The sequence below is a fragment of the Calidris pugnax genome, unplaced genomic scaffold (genome assembly GCF_001431845.1).
Source record: "Calidris pugnax isolate Ruff unplaced genomic scaffold, ASM143184v1 scaffold42, whole genome shotgun sequence".
NCBI lineage: Eukaryota > Metazoa > Chordata > Aves > Charadriiformes > Scolopacidae > Calidris > Calidris pugnax.
In genome coordinates this window covers 14,207,684-14,232,558 of record NW_015090920.1, presented here as the reverse complement: position 1 = coordinate 14,232,558, position 24,875 = coordinate 14,207,684, and the positions used below count along the sequence as shown (strand labels likewise).

At 40.0% G+C, this 24,875-nt stretch overlaps 1 protein-coding gene across 2 annotated transcripts in view; it reads right to left on the bottom strand.

The window, feature by feature from the left end:
- The window catches only part of TNIP3 (TNFAIP3 interacting protein 3), a 68,775-nt gene that overhangs the window by 4,261 nt on the left and 39,639 nt on the right, over positions 1–24,875 (bottom strand). For both annotated transcript variants that reach the window (XM_014949990.1, XM_014949991.1), the window contains 6 exons: positions 23,508–23,639; positions 19,676–19,804; positions 14,161–14,277; positions 11,055–11,180; positions 8,886–9,047; positions 5,440–5,500 (listed from right to left, as the gene is read on the bottom strand). In XM_014949990.1, coding sequence (XP_014805476.1) covers positions 5,440–5,500; positions 8,886–9,047; positions 11,055–11,180; positions 14,161–14,277; positions 19,676–19,804; positions 23,508–23,639 — 727 coding nt within the window. The remainder of the gene's footprint in view (positions 1–5,439; positions 5,501–8,885; positions 9,048–11,054; positions 11,181–14,160; positions 14,278–19,675; positions 19,805–23,507; positions 23,640–24,875) is intronic.

Here is a 24,875-nt window from a genome sequence, read left to right as displayed (position 1 = left end):
TCAAGGAAACACGTTTGCTTTTTTGGAAGACTGACAATATTCCCTAAGCCTACTTTGCAGACAGGTGGTTGTCCTGTGAGGACTACCTGAGTGGTCTTCACCTGGCAGCTTGATCTCCATGGCAGCCCACCTACGGAGCATGGCTAGACACACAATGTTCCTATCCATCTTTTCACCCTGCCTGCTCTCAGCCAAAGTATTTCATGTTTGGGAAGATATGGAGAAGAAATATTTATATTCACAGACAAGTTGAACTGTGGTATGAGTTGTCTGAGTTTTTAAGCAATTTAACAAGAGGTGCAACATGAAACTTTCTGGATACAAATGGGAAGAAAATGCTAGTAAAATCAGGCCAATAAATCTGAATGAAGCCCACATCCTCCTATTTGCAAACCGCCTTTTGAATACTTCTGGATTCAGCTTGGATCCCAGTGGTGGCACGGAAAACTGAACTCTTGACGACACTACAGCATGAAAGAGCGGGGGGAGAGGAACCAGTTTAAACCCTCACCTTCCTGTGACCATGCAGACATACAGATGACAGGCAACTGCATCCTGCAGTGCAGTCTGGCATGAAAGTCACCCCAAACCCTGGGCAGGCCTTTATTATCTGTTACACTGTGAATGGCAAAGGGCATGGAATACATCAACTCACTAAACACATCATCAAGGACAGACATTTTTTCCCATCCATTTTGGAAAATTATATATTACATTGTTAGTATTTTTTCACTGTCCCCTGGCAGGTCAAAGTTGTTTCCATGCTTCCCAATGGAGAGGCTGTGGTTTTTAACCTATGAAGCCCACTTTTCTAGGGTTCCAAAGCCAGAAAGGCCTCAATGGTTCTTTGTTAACTTTTAAGTCAACTCCCTAAAGTCAGAGACATGTTTTTAAAAAGAAGTTGAGTGGTCTGTATAAAGCAGCCAGGAGGATCATTAACTTCTAGTCAAAGAAGGCAATTCAACAATAACTGTGGGCAACTGTGAACAAATAATAACAATAATAAATTCATAAAATAATTTAAATCTTGATTACTGAATCAAAAAGGTAAAGAAAGGCCAAGTCTGATCCACAGAATCCCTTCCCGGACCCCAGAATGTCTACACACAGCCAGTAGTTCTTATTTTACTTATCTCAGCATACAGAGAGGGAAAAATGTTAAGTAAATGTAATCAAACACGCATACCAGGATTGCTAGTTGTGTTTGGTCATCTCCACATATTCATACACAGACACTCCTACCATCACATTTCCATGCCCTACATGAACCAAGGCAGGGATGAGACACCCGAGCACACTGTTGCATCATGCTCTGAACTCTGTGTTCAAGGGCACGCTGATGTGATTTCAAGGCTGAGGACTGGTCTCTCAAGTCACAGCAGCCAGCCTGTGACAACTCTGGGAATAACTGTCTCTCTCTACAGAACAACTTCAGCCTTATATACCACAAGGGCTACAAACCCTTCTCTTTATCCAGGTTCTTAAGTGGCTGACAGATACTTAGCTGTAAAACAGAGGTAGATCATTAAAACTAACTCCTTATGCTCTTTTCAGTAGGATTAAATCCTTAAAATTCCCGTAGATAGTCTAGCTGCAAGAAACAGAGGCACAGATTAGTTCACCAACAAGAAACACAGGGTAGCTCTGAGATGTTATAGTCAAAGAACGGAGGACTGCTCAGCACATTTGTCACTCAACTGACAAATTTCTTGGGAAAGAAGGAGCTGACAGAGCCCTGATTCAGTACTCTCTCTGGAGTGTTCACTACTCCAAACTCTTAGCAGATACATAAGGTTTTTTGCATAAAGCCATACTTCATAGCTGTAATCCTAGCAACTCCCATTACCTTCACTCTCTTCATAAAGCTAAATTGCAAGGGTTTCATTTAGATAATTAACATTGTCTTGCTACTGTGGAACATCTCTTGTTCATTCTCATTTTGGAAAGAAAGGCTTAATGGAAAAAAGAACAGAGTTTTGGGGGCTGTGTGTGTTTATGTGTGTGTCTCATTTTGCCCCCTATTGCCCTCATCCTTCCTGTATTCTGATGAAGTTATTTGCAGGCTAATTAGAAAGGACTCAAATAAAAAAGTGCCAGATCCTAACCATCACACTACTGTGAAAGTTCAGTGCTGGAGGCAACATCGCTCCTCAAACTTGTGCATAAGTGATCCTCTGTCAACAACCAAAACAGATCTGTGGGGAAAATAACAGACTGGAGTAGAAATGTTGGGAAATAGGATCAAATAGGATTTATCAAATCTCTGTAACAGACTTAAAAAAAAAAATTAAAACCAAATCTCTGTAACAGACTTAAAAAAAAAAAATTAAAACTATTTCAGCGATTATCTTATTTCTATAGATACAGGAAAAGAGGTGTGTCTTACAGAAAACAGAAAGACAAGCTGAGATTCATGGAGGCAAACATATTTTAAAAAAGCCTTCTTTGAACAGGAGAGCAGCAAAGAAAAGTGGTTCCAGTCAGAAGAAAAGTACAGATACGGTTACATGAGAAACAGAATACGAGACTATTGCTGGTTACAGAAAAACCTGCAGAACCTCAGTCAAATGCCAAAGTACCCGAGTGCTCCCTCACAAAGAAGGGGAGGGAGAGAGACAAGAAATACAGTCTAGGTGCATCTGTACAAAACTGCAAAAAAAAATTAATAATTCCTCTATGGTGACAATATGCCTTTGCAATCCCGATGATATTATAGAAAACTAGTTAGAATTGATGTAGAATCTCATAGATTCCAGGTATCTTTAAAGCAGGCTTTTTTTGATGGTATATTATAAAAAAATATCCATTTCCCGATTCATTTCACCAGTGCTCAGCTCTAAAGTTACAGCCTGTGACCTGTTTTTTGTGATTATTCCTCCAGAAAAAGTACCCAGTGTCCAAGGAAAAATTGTTCCGTTAAGGAAAACTTAAGGTTTTTCCCTAGAAACATCAGTCTACTGAAATAGCATTCTTAAAGGAAACTGCCTCATGCCTAAAAGTCGCTGCACTGCTGTTTTGTTTTTCTATAATGAAGCCCTATCTCAGAAGAGATAAGATTTATTGGTCAGTTTATCACATAATGAGAAAACGGAAGATGAGAAATGAGACTTAGGAATGCTGCTACACATACTAGCTCATTTAAACTCCCCATCATAATTAGCACTCATATGAAACAGAACAAAGAAACTGGGACATCAAGAATATTTTCATCATGTACTCTTGGAGTTCCTATCATTCAAACCTTTCTCAAAACAATTTACTTAAATGCAGATTTAAGGTGATTTAAGATTACAGGTGGCTATATATAACACACAAACCCAGGCTGGTGCCTTTGAATTGATAGTAGAAGCTGGACTTCTGTGATCAATGGCTAAAAAAACAATCTTTGTTTTATCAACAAAGATAAAAAGAATAAGAGCCCCAAAGATGTTAAAGCCAACATCCTACACAGCATTATAATGAGATTTGTTGAGAATTCCTCTTTATGGGGACTGAAGGAAAAGGGGAAGGGAAAAGAATCCAAGTGTCCTACTCACTGTCCCATTGAGAAAGAGGTATTTGGATGTTTTGAACAAGGAACAGTAACAGAAACTAGAGAATGGATTTAAAACAAAAAAATTCATGGAGCCAGAATTCAAATCATATAATCAAACAGAGTGAAAGAAGAACTCTCTCTCTTCAGATCCCCTAAGTGTACTGCCCTGGACCACAGCTGCAGTTGGTGGCCGGGCTTGTTTCATTCACTGTTATAAACATCCTCCCTGTATTCTCTGGTGCAGTAAATTACTCTGAGTTTAAGTGGGAGGAACTAAAAATTTAATCTCCTGTCCTCTCTTGCAGTCACAGCACTACTTTCCCTATGACCACATCAGAACCCTCCACACAGTTGCCATGTAATTATGGGAAGCTCATCCTCCATTTCATCAAGCTACATTCCCACCCTACCCTCCCTTCTGTGCAAATGTGGAGGACAATAAATAACAGAAGAGTTCCTCTGTAGCCATCTTCTTCTTCTTCTAGATGTTACAAAATAGCTTTTAGTGGCGAGTCCCTGCCACCCCATATGGTACCCACTTGCCACACCAGAGACACAAAGCACACACCCTCTCCTGCAGTGCACGCCAGCAAACTTTGCTGGTCCCCTTGCACAGCACGGGATGATGTATCACTCATCTGAGGTGGTATCTCTGCAAAAGGGCCATGGGACAGGAGAACAGAGCAAAACACAAAACTTTAGGTGCCAGAGGAGGGCAATAAAGCTGGTGAGGGGTCTGGTCTACAGCAAAAGTCTTACAAGCAGCAGCTGAGGAAACTGGGGTTGTTCAGCCTGGAGAAAAGGAGACTGAGAGGAGACCTTATCGCTCTCTACAGCTACCTGAAAGGAGGGTGTAGCGAGGTGGGGGCTGGTCTCTTCTTACAAGTAACAAGTGATAGGACAAGAGGCAGGGGAGGTTTATATTAGATATTAGGAAAAATTTCTTGACTGAAAGGGTTGTCAAGCATTGGAACAGGCTGCCCAGGGAATTGGTTGAGTCACCATCCCTGGAGGTATTTAAAAGCCATGCAGATATGGTGCTGAGGGACACGGTTTAGTGGTAACTTAGCAGTGTTAGCCTAACAGTTGGACTTGATGATCTCAAATATCTCTTGCAACCAAAACAATTCTATGATTCTATAATTCTCAACCACTGAAGAAAAAAGGGGTTGTTTTGGGGAGTTTCTGAAGGAGATCTGGAGGGGCAAATCCTCACCCAGAACAATGTCCCTCCTTCTTTCTGCTCTTGGGCATCCATCTTTTGAGTGATCTGAAACAAGTACTTCAAATCACCCAGGAACTTGGTACGATTTCAGATCTAGATACAAGTATTGAATACTTCTCCTGGTTTCCAAAAGAGAGTTTGCACTGACACTCGGCAACTAATTAACTTTGTCCATTTACATAGTTCTATTTTCAGATCTGGCACCTTGAGCTGTCAGAGCAGATCAAGAATAGAAAAGGAAATTTTGCCTTTACGGTGAAACAACATCCCTAAAGCCTATACTTTGTTACCAAGGGCTTCTAAAATCTGCCCCATCTTGGCCCCCAGGTTTGGCACATCATTAAATTTAGTCTTAGCTGGAGGAACAGAAGCTCTAAGGACAACGGTGAGGATATATTTTCTTTAGGACTATTACTAGGTGTTTAATGAGGCAAATGTGTGATCCTATAACGTGCAATAGAGACGTTTTATGAATTGCAATGAAGCTGAAAGCTGTAATGTAGATGGTATTACACTAGAAACCTCACCTGTGTTGCACATACACCAATCTCCGCTCTCTGAGGTAAAGCCGTCACATAAGCACTCAAGAGATAAATAGGAACATTTACTCTATATCCCTCAAAGGCCCTCATTTAAAAAAAGTACACTTAAAGTACGGTCTGTACAGCTGTTGTCTTACCATTTGCCTTGTGCTGCACATCTGGCGGAAACTGGTCAGGAACATACCACTGATAGTCTGGCTGCACAGAACAATAAAACATTATTACAGCAATATGGACTTCATAGACACTTCAAACAAAAGAATAGTGACATGATAAAAATATAATTGTGCTATGAAGTTTTTTATTAGTCATACAAAAGTTGTTTGCAAAAAAAAATCTTACATTAAGCTTTATATTTCCACTGATTGAGTCTTTCAGCTTGCTTCCTTTTTTATTACATATGGTTTAGATGCTGCACTCATTAGAAATACTGGTGTAAGCCTTTCTAGATCCCACAAATCAAAAGAAACATTAACAGAAACAAATCAGATTTTAAAAGGGCTAAGAAATAAAGCGCACCAGAAGATACTAGCAGGCATCACATCCTCTGTAGTAAAAAAGCCCCCAGAGAAACCTGGTACGCATTGACCTGGCAGGTGAAGCTGTTCCAGTTTGAACGTGTGTAACACATGTAATATGTTCCAATGTGGCAGGAATAACCCATTTAATAAAGTTCTCTCCTCCTCCCTTCCCATCAGGTTACCGTTAGCGTTACTGTAACTTTAGCTATTATCAAATAACTTCTTGAAAATACTGTGGGATGGGAAAAATTCCCATCTTTCTTATAAGAGGAAGTATTGGGAAGGTTATGCCTGCACAAACATAGTTTTGTCCAGGGAAATCCTGGAAGAAAGAAATACTGCCTAATGTTTTATACCACACACCATGGTAAATGAGTAGTAAATTACCACCAGGGAAAACAGTTTTGGGACCAGACATTTCAGTTGAAGTTGTATTAAGCAGTCTAGCTGGTTTAAGTAATACATGCAAGCTTGTAGAATTCCAGGTAATTACTGCTTCAAATTAGTTAAACTGAAAAAATAATTCTTGTTTTGCAGAAATTACTCTGACAAAATCCTGAGTAGTCCCAAGGAGACTCTAACAGATTTCAACTTGTAGGGATGAAATTTCATTGACTTCTAAAGTTTTGCCTAAACTAAGATGGAAGGATGAAGCTGTAGATACAGAGAGCAGATTTAACTTTTATGTAGGCTGTCATTCCTAGTAATCACGCTCATATACTGTCAGGAAAAAGGAGCTCTTATTTTCACTTAAATTATACCATCCACAGGAATCAGCTAATTCTGTGCTTGTATGCAAACAAAATAGGCTTTGATACAAAGCAAGACTCTGCTTTAAGCACAGGTAGCTTTTCTACAGATGGCTCAAAATATACTTATTTGCATTGCTTTTTTCAGTTTCTCTTGAATTTTCTGTTCTCTGATCTCCTCTTTCATACATACACTATGCAAACTTGAATGAATTTCAGAAACAAGAGGTATTTCATGTCAGACTAAACAAAATGTTTCTACTAAAAATGTAAAAAGGAATGAAAAGGTGCAAGATATAAAAAGAATGAGAAAGCACAAACTAAACACAGAGGATTACGTATGTTAACTCAGGACACTCATTAAATTCTAACACCTTTCTTCATTGCTAACAAATTGCTCGGGGAGGTATCAAAAGCTCAGAGCAGCAATGCTGCACTCACACAGACAAAGAATTTCAAAGAAAACTCAGAATGAAATTGGGAGTTACAAAGCAACCAGTCAAACTGACCCCGGCGTTCCGGCAGGAATGGCAAAGTTGTAAACCCAGTGATCCCTCGCAGAATTAGAAACCCAGATGATGAAAGTTCAGGGAGAGGAGCCAAAATAATCTGGGACAGTGTCCAAATTGCAGTGAAAAACATTCTGCAATACTTCCAACTCTGATAAATAGGCAGATAAGCACACTCCTGAAGCATAGAAATTACTTGTTTGACCACAGCTTTTCCCTTGGATTTCTACAGTCCGAAAGCCTTACATGTGATTTGCAAAAATTCAGCTATAGTTTCTCAAATAATGAGCACCTTCCCATAGTTGACAGCTTTATAGCCAGAAACAGATATTATGTATTTAAAATTACATTCACCATGTTTAAATGCATTCTCACTAAATTTGAACAAGCACAGCCCACTTTGATAACCCAAAGCACTTCAAAAATATAATTCTTTGAAGCAGTGTTTTCCTTGAAATAGGTAACTCCCTCTTACATGACCTGCCCCAGTGCAAAGCTATTCTTCCTCGTGCTGAGGAAGACAGGACCCTGTTGTGTGCCGGAAAAAAAAAGGAAAAATTCCCATTGTGTTAGTCACACTCTAACTTCCACTTCTGCTAATTTATTTTTTTTTTATTATCTTATTTTTTTGCAATACACAGGCTTGCTTAGGAAAATTACATTCCTAAAGCGTTCACAGCCAGAGCGTCCCACCCTCAGTAGAGACTTATTCCTCACATAATTCCATTTCACAGCAGGGCACCAGAGGGAAGATACTACTGAGTACAAGCAACAGCATCTGGGATTTTGCCCTTACAATTTAATAGCATCATTATGAATCCTCCCGGTAGCTTGTCTGCCTGCCCTTGGAAACATACAGGGAACCTGGCATTGTGCAGTCTGGCTACAGCAATATTGCCTGACAGCAGGACAGTTGTATTACCTATGAATGCAGAAGCCATAAATGAAGAAGATGGTCATTTTCTAAAGACAGGGCCAGAGAAAGAAATACCCAGTGTAAGACATGGAAATAAGGCATATTAGTAAACAAGCCTTCTTTGACTGAGTAGAGAGAAGAGACTAGAATGATGCTGACCACAGCTACGTTCTCATTTTTGTCCCTATCAATCATGCTGAAGGCCCAGAACTTTCTGGAGACAATCTCCAGAAAGCAGATCATATTTATGAATTTGAGTAACTATATAGACAGAAAGGGCTCTGAATGTGTGCCGTGGAGTAAATTGACCTAAGAAATCAGCAAGAGTCCAATCAAACAAACTTATTTTTTTTAACTAAGGAAAGACCACCAGTCATTGAAAGCAAATGTATAATACTTCTCTTTTTCTTCTTAGTGGTATTAGAGCTAAATAATATTTGCCAAAGTAAATTTAAAAAATATAAAAATATATACTTAAAGTATCAGTCATCAACTATATATTTAAATTGCTGTGAATTTTCCTCTCTGTGCACACATTTCTGTTGGTTATGCTTTGATTTGTACATTGGAGCACTCTAAGCAATTCAGTACCAAAGACATTGGAACAGCAAAGAAGAAAAGAACACAACTATCAAGAGAAAAATTAGCATTTTGGGACAGGTAGAAAAGGAAGACAGACCATACAGACATCACCAAGGCTGTTCCAGACCTAGGGCTAATTCTAAAAGCAGTACAAAATCTTGGTCTGGAACTGACAATAAACTGGTAAACAACAGATTTAATTACTGGTGGGGATGGCACCATGATAGCACCACGTCATATTCCTGTGGTCACCATGCTGTGAGAAAATCAGTGCCCTTGTGAAACGGAGGACAGTGGCAACCTTACCGAGTTGCTGAGTCGCTGTTGCTGCTCAAGTGCCCTGCGAGGCGCTGGATGTAGTCGAGGATCTGGATAGTGAAGAACCAACCCACAACTCCCAACACATGGTGAGAGGAAGAGGGGAGGTGGGTAGCTGGGCCTCTCAGACTGTACTGAGAGGTCTTTTGTCTGTAAAAAAAATAAGAAAATCAAGAAGAAATGCATTAGTAGCAGGATACAATGACCAAGAGAATACTCACGTACAAATTCATCAGTAAAAAGCAGCAGTGAAGAAACCCTTCCCTCTCAGCATGGGTCACAATGCTGCTCGCTTAAACCCATCAGACTGTTCATGATTAAAAAAAAATATTTAAGAAAGCTGAATTGTGCCACACCAGAGTCCTGACACGTTTTATGTGAGAAAATATTGCTTTCAAGATATGGTAATCGTATTTCCGGGTGTTCTCTATATTCAAGAAATATTTTCATTACACACAGTAGCTTTCAATAGCTTGAAGCAGGACTACAGGCACTTGCATAACAAGAAAAAGAAATTATTTTGGTAAAGGAGGAAATTCGATGGCCTCAATACTTGGGTCTGCCTTCTCTTAGGCCCTTGTCCCAGCAGAGTCAAGGGGAATTTGCCTAAGGACAGAGCAAGAAGGAGTAAAAGATGAGTCGCAACTAAGTAATTGGACTTAAGAAAACTTATAAATATTCTATATGGTTCTTCTCATGCTTAAAATCTTTCACAAGTTCTGTTTAATCAAATCCCAAGGCAGGAAGAGATAAACAAGAAGATCTCCAGTGTAAACTGTCAATGCAATACAGGGACAGTCAAGGTATACATACACATTACACAGCATTTGTACACCCCTTCGGGTACATTGTACCCATGCAGTGCTGTTAGCATTTCTCCTGGTCCAGAGTCGATGGGGAGGAGTGGGAAAGGCCTTTTAGCCATATTTGTAGTCCCCCTCTTCACTGTTACTGCTGTGAGAGGTCCTCACAGCATCCATTGACCAGTTGGGGTTGTGCAAGAAATTTAGTCTTTTGCAGTCTCCAGGAAATGCAGAAACATATAGGAAGACGGTATCTGAGTACTCTGTCTCCTACCAAAAAAAAGTTCTTTACCTTATTGAACCACCCAGGAGTGGGCTGGTGGGTGAGGGAAATAGACCTGAAGGTTATTGCATGCAATGCTAACAGATTTGTCCAAGGTATGTCTATATGCCTGGGATGCCTTAAGTGGCAAATCGTGGCATTCCCTCCGGCAGGGCTATTTTTACACTTGCATGGAAGTCTTCCAAGTGCCCCTAAAGGCACTGACTAGTCTGCACCCTTACTGCACCAGTGCCCAGGATGCCCAACCCGCTCTCCACTCCCATTGAAGCCGATGGGAGTAAAGGGGACTTGCCAGCACCTTGCCTCTGACACTGTTGCAAGACCCTACTAGTATTGGTGCATGGCTTGTTTGAGAATAAGCCAATACTGAAGTTTCTGTTTCGCAACAATGTTGGGGAAGACAATAAATCATCAAAGAACATTTTGCTAATCGGCCATTCTTTTAAAACATTGCACAATTTTGTCAAGACAGGAAACCTCGAAATTTCATTATTTTTAAAGGGGATTGAGAAAGCTCAGAGTTTTGCATGCCATGATTTTACTATGGCTTCCTGAATGTCTGTGAAAAGAATACTGACACTGCTCTGAAGAGATAAAAAGGATGTTGCAATTAAAAATTAGTGCAGTGGCTGCTTGGCTAATTTGGATGGAGACTTTTTTTTTCCCAATGATATTACCATTACTCTGCAAATCCACTACAGAGGTCAGGATTCACTACAGAAGCTTTTATTTCAAAAGTTGGTTTGATGTTACAACTCTTGTATCAAGTGCCAGTGAAACAATCACAAGTCCTCTGGATTTGTTTTTGGTTCCCCCTCCCTCTCCATTTTAAGATGTTTGAAGAACTTTTGCAATAAATACTCCCTTCATCTACTTAATTTGGAAGTAATCACTAATCATTTCTCATATTCTTACTGCATTACTTCAGAATGATTTCATCCCAGGTGGTGACCTCGTATAAAACCTAATGTCAATTAATGGAAGCCAGAAAGCCTTGGGTTGTGTGGAAAGTGAGAAAATAAAAATAAAATACACATGTGCTGGCAATGGTAAATTTCTTTGGACTCATACCTGAGAGCTTAGTTTATTCAGTTGAGACTGTAATCTCTCATTAATTTTCTGCAATGCTTCTTTCTCCTCATTAAGTCTTTCTCTGTCAGATCTCTCCTTTCTGAAGTCTTCTTCATATATTTGTACCTGCAATCATTGCGACCAAATATGTGAATTTCAGCAGAGCCACAATGGAAATTTTCATCCACTTTGTTTGCTTTAAATACTGACCAACCAGGGAGGTGCATTCCAAAAGGATCCCTCCCCTTTCCAATCCGGCAAATAAAATTTCCCTTGTCTATTTTATGACCAAAGTGAAAAGCAATGGCAATTCTCCAATGGTACCCATCAATCTAAACGGTCCACAGCTGCAGTATTCGTACGCCACTGTTATATTAAAGGCTGACTGGTGGATATCAGTTATAAATATGATAAATAAGATAGCAAATACTCAAGACAGTGATGTTTTTGAGGGATAAACAGTAATAGGACAAGCATTTTACCATCATTTTTTCCAGTTTTTACTTCAATTACAAGCACTTTTATCTCCTCCCTGTATCTTAGATGCAAGCAGTTGGCATCCTGGTGGAGACGGGGTGTGCCAGCACAGCACAAAAAACTGACTTCTAGCTTGCAGTCTGACAGAATGTTATCACCTTATCCAACCTAATGATGAGCCACTATCTTCAAATAATTTTCTGTTCTTTTATAGCCCACTGAATACCATTGGCCTCGAGCCTGCTTTGCTTTACACCTTTTTGTAGTTGTCTGCAGCTTGACCTTACCCACTGCACTAGCTGTCTAACCAAGCTGTGGCCCAAAGGACTAACATGTGCAGAACAGGTGACAGTATTTAGAACCGTGGTCACGTATTAATGACCAGAAGACCTGGACTAGTCAGGGCTGTCAAGGAACTTAGATCGTGGCTGGAGCACTGTGGAAAACGAAACCTGTAGGAGGCTATCGTGCCCCAGACGTTAGAAACTGCATGTGGAAAAAATAATTAGCCCACATACCTTTTAGTTTAGGATAAAATAGAAATCCTAATATAGGACTTCTAATTCATCCTTTCAAACTGCAGTCCAAAGAACCTACCTGCCCCAATGTATAAGCAGAGGGAAATGTTATGTACACAATTCAAAATGGAAATACAGAGGCTTCACCCTGTTCCTAGAAGATAAGCTGCCTTTGAAATGGATGCAACAGCTTAGCTCTTTTTATGTTGCCAGGAATCATAGTGCTTCATCCCATTAAAAAATATCTGACCACCCCAGGCAGCAAGCACACGGATTCAGAAGCAAAACACAAATCCCTAAATTAATTGGCGTTAAGCTGACCAGCTTAATTCTTCAGCTAACAGGCAGGCATCCACCCGGTAAGAAGCTGGAGGTTGGTGGCACTTCTACTGACAAATAACAGCAAAAGCATGTTGGAGTGGGAACCACCACCAGAACTTTCAGAAGTCCTTTTGTGTCCTCTTGGTTGGTCACTAAAGCCCATTGACAGTCTATTTCCAAAGAAGTTGCTTGCTGTGGCTCACGCCCTGCCCATCATACAGATCTAGCTCTCTTTTTGCTGGCAGCAGCACTATGACTTCACAGGAGGCCTAAAGAAATGTTAATACCTCCGGGGAAGAAAAAAGTCAACACAGGGCTCTATAAATTATTTTCATGACTTGCCTGTTGCAGCTAATTTTTGCAAAGTTGTTTTCGGACCCGACAGTCCCCCACTAGATACAACCCCTTTCTGAATAACACTGTGTAAAGGGAACAAAGGCTTTTTGTGTGGCCGTGTGGGGACTCAGCTCCACAGCCTGTGCCTGGAGGAGGCACGCGTGCCCCTGACCCTCTGAAGCAGAGGCAAAGCTGTCGCTTGCAGAAATCTAGGTCTCTCGTACCCCTGTCCATCTACACGCTTCTCTCCTCGGTATTTCCTCATTTCTTCTCTCCTGGTTCCCTCTCTGCTGTCCCACCTCCCCCTGCTCCCCATCTGTACGATCTGCTGAAGCTGCAAAGGAATCACTCGGTCACAGTTTTGCTTCACATTCTGTTGCCCTGAGAAAGAGGGGGACACCTCTCAAGGAATGAATGCCTTCATCTCATCTGCAGTGGCCAGGGATAGGCTGATGACAGCCAAGCTCGGGTGAGACTCTGTCACGTTGCTGTTTGTCCCAAGAGTCTCTCCTCACTACAGTTAGAGCTTTCTGCTCCATTTCGTGCAGAGGGAAGTCTGGACTCACTGTACTGATTCACACAACTAGAAAAAGACATTCATAAAATGGATACCCCTGAGAATTCTGAAAAAAATTGGTTTACTCTATTTCATTGTGTAGAATGAAATAACTCATTACTGTACAATCAAGTGCTGGATTCTATTCTCCAGCATGTGGCAAGCATTACATTAGAGAGCAAAATCTGGCTCTGCTGTCAAACGTGACAGAAACAAGTATTTTATTCCCACTGAATAGAATTCCCATTCTGATCACATCCATTTGTGTGTCAATAACATTAACCCTAACACTGTCCAGGATGACAGACCTAAAATGTAAAATTATCTGAAAAGTATCATGTTTTAAACAGATTCTTTCACAGGGAAAGAAAAAGTGTGCACAAAGCACTTGAACTGCTCAGAACACAACTTAAAAAAAATAAATACACTTCTCTAGTGTCTGTATGCAGGTTACGGATGCAAAATGTTTTGCCTCACACTTTGAAAAATTTCAATGCCAACACTCTAGTTTCCCAAGACTATTATTGTAAGACAATTCACTAAACTTTTAGCTTCTAAGAAAAAAGTAGCAGAAGACACAATCATCAGATTAATCAGTAACTCATGAAGTTTAGCATTCCCTCTGGATGCAATTCAGCCCCTAGCAGAGAGATGGAAGGGTGGTCTCCAAGAGTCAGGAGAACCATTTTGCTGCTTCAAGTCCTACACAAGTCCTTGCTCCAGTCTTTTGCAAGGACTCAGTTTCACTTCGTAGACACCGCTGTGATGACAGCATCTTAGGAAACATCAATTGAATGGGCTGTGGCTAAACTGGTTCTTCCTTTCAAAGTCTACTGGGTGCTATTCTTGGGAGAGAGGGAAAAATAATGCTGTATGAAATCCTTCCAGCTGTTCTCACCTGCTGTTTGAGAACTTCAAGTTGGGTTCTCATGTCCTCAAGGCTGTTTCTGTCACCGTTCTCTGAAGGAGTCCCAAAAACAGGTGACTGCTGCTTTTTCAACACATCCAGAAGGGCCTGCCATGTCAAACAGCAAAATTAGTGCACAGACATTCACTACCTCAAAAAAACCCTCCACCCCAACAAAACCCAAACCTTTAAAGTTATTAGAATGTTTGCTCTCTAAATAAACAGATGAGATTGAGTCACAGACTTGTGGGGGATTTCCCTTCAGTTGCAGTTGCTTCAGTTATATACACCGGATATAAACTCCATAAATAACACATATGCATGACTAGGTCCACATTTTCAAAGTGCCCACTCTACACTCATTAATTTGAGACAGTTTAATTTAGAGGACTGTGCTTTTACTTATAACTGTAATCAACATTTACCTATGGAAATCACAGCTGCAAATCTCATTCATAAACACCATTTCTCTGTGCAAGTCAGAATTTGGGAAAACAAAGACAGGTGTCTAAACTCAGCTGAGGCCTAAAACAAGCAAACGAAAAACCACAAGGACAAAAAAGCAATATTCAAGGAATGCCTAAAAAAGTGACTTCAGTAAAGTCCAACTGAAACATTTTTTGCTCTAAGAGTACAAATTTCTTCAACTGGAACTGAAGTGAACTCTCTGGTAGTCTCTATAGTTTGTCACTAGAGGGAGTTATGAATACATACACTATGCTGGTAACACTATTTTTCAGTCAAATTCTGCAGAATTTTAGTTTTTTTTAACAGTATTACAAAGCTCTCCCTTGGACTGAAATAAATTTTCAATCACTCTTACCCCTCTCTGTCCATAACTGCACACTACACTTATATGACTATTTCTTTTTACTCTAGCACAACTATTCACCTTTCAGTGTCTCTCACATAAGATATGGACTCAGTTAAATTAATCCCTTTTAGAAATTTCAGTTCCTGCTAATGATCCCCAGCTCCCCCTTGCTGGCCACTTTCCATTCATGCCATAAGGGAAGGAAGGAAGATAATTTGGAGGGGGAAGAGGCAGAAGGTGGGAAGTGGCCAAGCAGGAGAACCAGTATCTAAAGTACGCCAATGATTAGTAATAATTATCAAAAGGCCAACAAAAAACCCCCACCAAAATAAAATTAGCACTTTCCAGGGAGAGCACAAAAAAGGGAGGCTTTTTATCTGATGAGCTACTGTCCCTAAGAATTGTGCAGAACAGAAATTGGTGTAATAGTGGCAAAGTTTTGCATGCCATGTCAAATACATAAATAAGGTTGAATATAAACCTTAGGATTGAGGATGAAGATAGTTTACTGATTAATCCTGCTTTTGCCCCTTTGAGCCATTGCTTACCCCTTTTAGGCTCTGACATTACAGTGCTCTGCACAAAGAGTAAAACCAATAATAAGGACAAGTTTTGGGTTGGTGTTTAGATTGGGGATGGATCACCAGCAGAGCCAGTGAGGTCTGACGATACCGCAGTACATGTGATGTGTTCCCTGCCTGACTGCAGCCCAGACCCTCTCCCAGCCGTGTGGTTTGGTAACGTACAGCTGAGGACGAGGACAAGTGAAGCGTGCTTTTCATTTTCCCTCTGCCTACACAGGGTACATCTCCATCTTGCTGACAACCACAGAATCACGCATCTCATTTGGGTGGCAGGGAACCTCTGGAAGTCCAAGCCCCTGCCTGGGGGCCAGGACAGGGAGGTCAGGCTGTTCAGGGCCCATCAGCCAAGTACTGAGCACCTCCAAGGAGGGCGATTTCACAGTCTCTCCAGGCAACCTCTTCTAATGTTTGACCACCCTCAAAAGAAAGTACTTCAGATGCCCCAATTCAAAGATAACCGAGTGTCCTGCTTCCTTTACAACATACCATTTTCCCAGTCATTTGCTGCACCCACTCTTTCTATGGCTCTGCCTTCTGTCAAAACTCCTTTATTGGGACACATTTTACTGATGATGGTCACCCTCACGTTGCCAAATGAAGTATGTATATTCATAAGCTGTTGATGGTTCTCCTAATTCTTGAAAAAATGTCACTATGCTGACTATTTTTCTTGCAGCTCACTTCCAAGAATATGGTGATATAGCCATATTAGGTATTTGGGCAATTCTTCAGTTGTTTTTTTTGTTTGTTTATTTGGATTTTTTTTTTAGGATATTCTACATCTCAGAGAAAAAAAAAAGAAAAAAAGGAAAAATCCAGAAAATTCAATCTTCAAAAGGTTAGCATTAGAGAAAAATAAGGTGAGGATTACTTTTTAAACCAAATTTGGAAGCAATACTGTGAGATCCCATTTTATCATTTCAAATAAAATAAGAAACTGCAGCATGAATAAAGCTGAATTGGCTTAGGGTCACACTAAACCAAGATCAAAATCTTTGAGGAAAGATTGTAAGAAACATTTTAAGAAGTGCTAGGTATGTGGGAAAAACAGCAAAATTGTATAAAGTTGCTATTAGATCAAGAACAAATTATTGAGAATTATATCATTAGAGGAGATTTGGGTTCCCAAGTATAAAATGTAGACTCAGCACTACTAAATCTAATACTCAAAGACATAACTGGAATATTTTTCTTTCAAAATTCTCTGAACTGACAAAAAGTGGGGCTGGTTTAGAGTCACTCATGGAAGAAATGAAGATACTACTGTTCCACTGGTTTAAAAAACCAGCTGTGACTAAAATGATCATGAGATACTTGAAATTAAAAGTAAATAAGCTATTTTAAATATGTAACTAAGATTTGTAATTTCAAATTCACAAATCTGAGAAATGACTGATAGCTTCTAGGTACCTCCTATAACCGGACCTGTATGCAATTTTTTTCAGATCATTTGGCTATTCCTACTTAATTAAAAGTCAAAGCACAAAAAAACCCCAAACAAACAAACCATTCCCCTACTGCCCAGAAAATCACATCTCAAGGAAGCTGACAAAAACTGTACAGAAAACGTTCGAGATAGCTAGATGAATAATTTCAAGAAGAAAACTTAAAATGCCTTTAGGGACTGCAGAAAGGATTTAATCCCAACAAAAGCTACCACTTTTGGCAGCTTCTACATGAAAGTACAGGGTAAGATAAACAGTCACACTGAACTGTATGCAAAAGAAATCAAACTATTAAATATGAACACATACATTATTTTATTCCACTACAAAAATCAGTACAAGAAGGAAGGCATTACACAGGAAAGCAAGCCTAAAGATAGTATTTCCAACAAGGAAGATAATGTAGAGCACTGTGGCAGTGGCAGGATAGCTAACCTCAAGGAAGATGTACCAATGAGAAAGAACTCACAGCTTCCTTAGTTAAACTGAGTTTAACTTAATATGGTGTTAAATAACATTCATTCAGAAGTACTGAGAACTGAAACCTGAAAATGCAAGACAAGCAGCACAGTGGTTTTCTGAATTTTTCAATGTCAAAAATGGAACTGTATGACTGAAAAATAACTACATTGGTTTCCAAAGCTATAAAAAGGTTAAGTGGTCCATGCACCTAGAAATCTCTTAATCCAACCTCAAGAGTGTTTTAGGCTTCAGAAGAAATTTTGAAGGCAATCGATTCATAGACATGAGAAATGTGACTAAGTAAAGGACTCTTTCACCTGATGACTTTAATAAGAAACAGATTTTCTTATGAGGGGAAATAAATTGAAGCTTATTAGTCTATGTTTAAATAAAAATTGAGGTGGTGCTGCAGTAAAGTTATGAAATAAGTCAGAAATTCGGCTTGTACTTGAACTATATGGTGAACAAGGAAACAGCCATAGGGAATGCCAGTAATCTTGGGATACAGCATTGCAAACTATTATGGCATTGAAACATCACTTTCAAGCTGCAGACATCAAAGTAGGATCAGATTGGACTATATATTTTGGGTACTCCGGATAACTGGGTCAAAGTTCAATGAAGCCAAAAGTAAAAAAGTCAATGTACTTAAAGGAAAAAGGCTAATTCACTCAGAAACAAGTAGTAGTATCTCCCATAAACTGAGAGCTAAGGAGTTTAAAATGACCAAGATAAAAAAACCCATGCATGTTAGCAGGCATAGCTGTATTTTAAGAGACCAAACGAGCTATGTCATCTTAGCTAAACTCTAGTGAAAATACAACTGCTCTCTGCAGCTATAGGGAAATAGTATGTGCCCTTGAGAGTAATTGTATTTTCACTAGAGGACAATTCTGCTTCACATAAGGAGTGAAGTAGATCTGTTCGACACTACTACCAGAGGAACAAATGAATATCATCTGGCCAGAATAAATTCAGCTCAGTTGAAACAGATGAAAGCACCGAATGAAAGAAGGGTTACAGTTCCAGAACAGCTTTCCAACAGAAGCACAGTAGAAGAAGCTTAAGTATTTTTATGGAAAAAGTTGATTGATTTTGGAGAATTTTTAAGAACTTCAAGTCACTGAACCTGCAATAGTAGGAGACTACACTCAAAAGGGTCCCTTCCAGTCTTACATGCATTCATGACATGAGATTTGAAGGATGGATAAACACAGAAAGTCAGTAAATTACTCGTGGGAAAGTGTGTTACATGAAATTGATGTTTCATTTAAAAGAATGGTCATCTGTCTTAGTTTCAACCACATCATAAGATAAGACAGCAAAATAAAACATTGAGATAACTTGTTTTACAAACAAGACCTTGAATGAAAGTTACACTGAGGCTTTCAGCAAGTCCTGTCAATGCATTTCAAAAAGACCTAGAGGATCATATGTTCTGTCAGATTTTTTAATATGGCAACATTACTTTCTTGCCTTGACTTTTGCACATCATAGCCCTTTAGCTTGTGTATCACTTAAAGTTACACAGCAATGGTTCTGTAGTGCATTTCCTCAGGAAGTGTTTGTGGTTCACCATGAAATACAAAATTGTTAGAAAACACCCACTGCTTTATGTGATCTTTTGATTAAACAAAGTTACATTTATTACTTTCCCTCAGCTAAAAAAAAAAAAATCCCATTTATCTATTTTATGGCAATTTCCTCAATGAGACATACATACACATAATACACAAATGTATGAATATATATGTGTATATGTAAAAAGCGAGGCAGGAGCATATCTTGTGAATAGAAGTCACTATTCTCAAACACAGAATATATGTAAACCAAAAAAATTTAAACTGCTTTTTTTTTTTAATCACAGTGTTTCAATGCATACATTTCTTTGTGCCATTTACCTTTTGTTCTAAGGAAGGAGAGCATAGAAAGAGCTTAGATATGACATGCAGAAAGGTTTCACAGGAGAAGGCAAAGATTCTCTTAACTTTCCTCTTTACAGTGCAACCCTACTACCTGCCAAGCACAGCTACACAAGTATTAGCTAAAGTAAGTTCTTGCTTGTTTCCCCAGCTCCCAAATGGTGATCATGAGTTTGCTACCATGAACAGGTTATTCACTCAGGATTGACAAGATGGGCATCTGGCAGACCCTAAAATTAAAGGAAGAGGTCCTGGTCAGTAGCTCATTCTTTTTCATACCTTATTGAGACGATTTATTTCACACTCATAGTGTTCTTTCTTTCTGATCATTGAGGCATTCTTCTGCTTCAGGAGCTTGTTCTCTTCCTTCATTTCTTGGAGAGCTTCACTAAGGACCTTTGTTTCTTTCTGGGATGCAAAAATACAGAGAGATGCTGCTGAAATGCAGATGGAACCATTTTTCAAGAACAATTTTCAGAATATCTGCTGTCTGGCAGATGTGCTGCATTTTTGGGACACAGCTGGGAAGGGATGCAACAGGAAGGCGGATGGTTAGTAAAACCCAGATATGATAAAGTCTAAGTTGTTTTGACCACTCACCATATGATGAGACCAAGACAACATAGCAGATAAAATCCCTGCTCTCTACAGCCTGCAGGCATGAGAAAGCTGGCAGGCCAAGCAGATTGGTACCTATGGATGATCATCCCAAAACTGCATTACACCTATATACTCATAGCGCAATGGCATCCCAGCCATTCCCAGGGTCATGGGACATTAAAAAAAAAAAACAAACAGATCTCAGTATCATGTAGTCTGAGGGCTTTTTCCCCTACATGAAAGGCTAAGGCAGGTCTCAGTCAGCTTAAAAATTACCAAGCGACCAACCAAGGCTTAAAAATCCACTTTCTTTGACTCCATCCCAATTGTCGAGTTGAGCTTGACCCTTCCTAGTGCACATTGCCACCCTGTAAAACTACCAGGAAGATGTCCCTACTTGCAACAGGATTTACACACTAGTTTTTCAAGATGGTATTGTAGGAATTATTAGGACAGATTTGTAAAAATTTAAGTTTGATTCTCTTCTTCTATCACTTTAAGTGTGGCTAGTTTCAATTTACAGTTGAGGGAGTTAAGATCTGAATTAGACCCTGAAGCAAATGGCATTGTGTAAGCTTCTCTTGCAGGGTAATGCATTCCTCACCAGCCCACTTCTGCCAGACTGTCTTAGACCAAAGCTGTAAAGAAAGAAAAAAAGAAGTATTTCAAATATTCTTCTGCTGTTTTATGCAATTAAAAAAAAATGAGATCCAACTATCACATGCACAGGACACCATATGAATGCCTTTTTCTGCGCAACAGGCATACCTCTGTGCAGCCAGTGACTTGGCATTTACGGTTTGAGCTCCTAAGTGCCTCACTGTGTGCTAATCGAGCCCCTGAAAAGCACTCTTGAGAAACTGTTGCTTATATATGAAGTACCTTTATTTTCCTTTGTTCTAAGTTAGTTGGAAGATTTCATTTTATCCAAAAACTGGGCAAGATTAGCAAGGTATCTCTGCATTAAGCACAGGAACTCCTCCAGGAGCTAGCTCAAGCTGGCACACACATGTATGTTTTAAGATATTAAAGAAAAACAAAACACTAAAATCCATATAGGCTTTCAGCTATGCTCTTCTCTTCACTTTTGCCATCTTCTTTTCCTAGCTCCTAGCACACACCCTCCTTCTCAGAGGCTGACACCTACAGCGCACAGGCCATTTATAACTAAAGACTTCCAGTTTGTTCATGTTTTTGAAGCATCTTGAATTCTTACATCTTATTGCTTCTTATTTGACACTGAATTTTTGGTATTATGGCACCTAGACTTTACAATGACTAGGCAGGAATCAAACGACAGTTTGATTCCTGTCTATGGATTACCCTGAGAGAATAAAAAAAATAAAAATAAAAAAAATCGAATCTCCAAAACAGTTTTCCCTTGTGTGCCCTGGAGGACATGGGGACAGATAAAATTCACATTATCCTTCTGTGAGAGCCATACCTTCAGGTGCATTAAAAAAATATCTTTTTAACCTGTGTTGTTGGGTGTTGCTCAGCAGAGCACCAGCACCCAGAGAACTGCCACTCTGAGTAAATAAATTTAAAAAGTACTGTCAGTCTGCTGGACTAGAGAAGCAACTAGAGAACAAACATCTTATTACTTTGCTCTGGCAATTGCCTTACGCAGCCCATTCCAACTCCATGGCTACAGGGGTTAAGTAAAACTTTTTTAAAAGAAAAGGTTGTCACCTTTCAAGAAAAGAAAAAAAAAACAAAACTACACACACCCCCCTATATAAAACCAAATGCAAGTACGAAGAATGTTAGTTGCTACAGAAAAAAACTCAAAACATAAAGCCCCAAAAACCTAATCTTGATAGATCTGTCAGCTTGGGCCTCTCCTGCATCTGTTGAACTTTAGCCTGCTCACATGCTTTCAAGCTGAATGCATCTTTATTTATTTTTCTGGCACTACTTTTTCTTCATCATGCCCGTGGGCAGCATAGGATAACTTGAGTTGGCACATCTGCTGACATGGGTATTACAATCCTTGGTGCTTATTGGAAAATCTCTGCTTTTAGCAGCTACCTCTGCAAAGCTGCACATGTCCTGTATCCCTGTATGCCATGCAAGAAGTAAAGAAATTCAGAGTAAACAGAAGCACTCACTGAATGAGTACATAATTTGTAAAGAAACTGCTGCTCTAAGGCTGAAGTTCCATGCAGATTAACCTGCCCCCATAAGAGATTTTTGTATTATATTGTCATTTAGTTCATTATTTATGTACATAATAAAAAAGATTGGGAGAGTGTACGGCTCATCCTTATATTTTCGAAAAGGTAGCTAGGGCTCTTTTTCACATCTATCATATATTAAAGGGCAGGCAGTAAAAACCTTAGTAATATGAACAGGAACACCCATTGTCTCCCATTGAATCCACACTTGGAGCAAACATAGGCAGTGACTCAGCAAGTATAAAACATCATAGTTTACTTTAAAACATGTAAATGGTCCTGTTGGTTGGAAAATCAAGCACATGCTTAGCTAAGACCATACCATAATTGATAAGCAAGTAAGATGAATGTTCTGCTTATGAAGATAAAAGCTAAGGGCTTTGCATTTCTTTTCCAGCAGCAGCTAGCTTACATCTTATCTGAGCCTGGAAGTGACGTGATTGTCACTGGTTTCCAGGTTTGCTTCATGTTATCAAGCGAATAGAGAACATCTACTTCAGCCACCAGAGCACCATGCAGAAACTCTTACAAGAGTTTATGAAGCATGTGACACCATGAAGCAGAATGAGAATAGGAAGCACCTCTCTGTGGTGCTTGTAAAATGGAGCACAAACTTTTGTGTATCCGTGGGGGATATGCACACCGATGGCTCAGGTCGGTGGTTTTACTGTGGTGGGAACTCAGCTTAGGGATCTAACTTTAGAGACAAATGCCTACAGAGAGCGAGTGCATAAGGAGTTCTGAGAGAGGTGCCCAACCACTCTCAGAGAGAGGTGAGCACCGCTCTAGAGCAGCTGATCAGCCCAGGCACTGTCAGCCCTAATAACTGCACTGACTACATGGCTGATATTTACAGCAAGCTGACACAGCTAGCATACACATTGTCAATACCAAAATGTGGGTTATGTTGAGCTGAATTCATTCCTTCAAGTATTTGTTACCAAACACTTCATGTAACATCTGCAATGATGTTCCTGTTCCATCTGAAATCACTGTAGCATTTTCGTTCACAAAGAAATTCACCTCGAACTGAACAGCGAGGCAGGAAATCTCTGCAGTATTTATATCAATCTACTCTTTACACCCCCATGCACGCTAATGCCGTGCTCTCTGCCAATTTCTATTGAAATGACTGTCTCTCTATACATAGCTCTCTGATCACACAGAAGATCAGCCCCTGCCTTGGGTTATATATTGAAGAGCACTCCACACCACAGTCTCATCTCACGTCGGTGCAACATCCCACGCCCTGCCACTTGCAAGATGAGAAAGAAGAAAGGCAAGACAACATTCAACACTGAACACGACCAGGGTAACAGCATGCGTCCTCCTACCGCTTCCTGCAACGGCCTCTCTCTGCCCGGGGCTCGCAACCTCTCATCTTCAGGATGCTGACGATGTCTCTCTTCCTCCAGCTCACCGACTCTCTTCTCCGACATCTCCAATTTTGCTTTCATTTCTGCCAGCTGAAAAGCAAGTGACAGACCACGGTGGGCTGACTGGGAATCCTGAAAGGCACAGCACCTTGAAGGTGCCTTCAAATCTTTTCAGCTCACAGCAGATAGGCATAAAGGAGTGGATCTGGTTGCCTGTGAAGTCCCCAGACACTAACTTTCCCCTCCCCACCTCCAAGCTCAGCTGCTCTGTCTGCAGTAGAAACCCCTAGTGATCCCTTCCAAATTCTCTGTTGGCATTAACCCAGTTGGGTCTTGCACTGTTTTGCTGCCAAAGGACAGCTACTATGGGTCTGTCCCTCCAAATGGATTTTACATTTTAGTGGTTTTTTTCCTTTTTTCTTCCTTTTGCAATTTGGACTCCCTCTGCAGTGGTACATATCCAAATGATCTAGCCAGAAGCATAGCAGGGTCCCATATTATATGAAGGAGAGCCATTTAAATTCCTCTTCTCTTTGGGGAAAGAAAAAAAATAATCAAATAAATGATCCACACCTCAGTAAATCTTACTGGAAAACATTAGAGAGACAATTTTCCTAATAAACACAAGGTCATTCTGCAAACTTCCTTCTCATAGAAGGAAACAAGAGATAAGAAGTGATAGAATCAACTCGGTTTTGGAATTTTTGGAAAAATTGCAAGCAGCCAGCTTTACCAGGCAAAGTGAAGCAAAGATGCCACACAGTCACAAGGAGGAATGAAAGCTATGTGAAGGGGATCTTGTCAAACACGGAAATAAAAAGCATTTATTACAATTTTCTTTTTTAATGGAGAGATTTTGTACAGAGCAGTTTCTCAAAAGCAAAAAAGTCTCTCTCCTTATGGAAGGCAGCATTCATGGAGGATTTAGCCGAGAGCTCCCGCATTACAAGGAGTCCCAGTGAGCTTCCAGCCTTCACAAGCCAGCCACAAGAGATGCGACAAGAACAGATACGTGATGATGTGGATCAGTGGCTGGGCATACCAGGTAGTGCAGGCTGATTTTCAGTTAATTATGCTCTGAAGTGTGAGCAACTTTTATTACCTCGTGCAGGGCATTAAGATCTCTGCTGTAACGTCTACCCTGGTCCCTACTATTTCAGAGATGCCCTGCTTCTCTGGTTATTTCGTTTTACTGAAGATTGAACGCACATTAGCTTCACTTTACTGTGATGAAGCTTTTTTAATTTGTGAGCTAATGGTAAAGTAAACATTATGCCTTTCCCCTCTAAGATATTTATTATAGCCATGGTTGTTTGGCATTTAAGC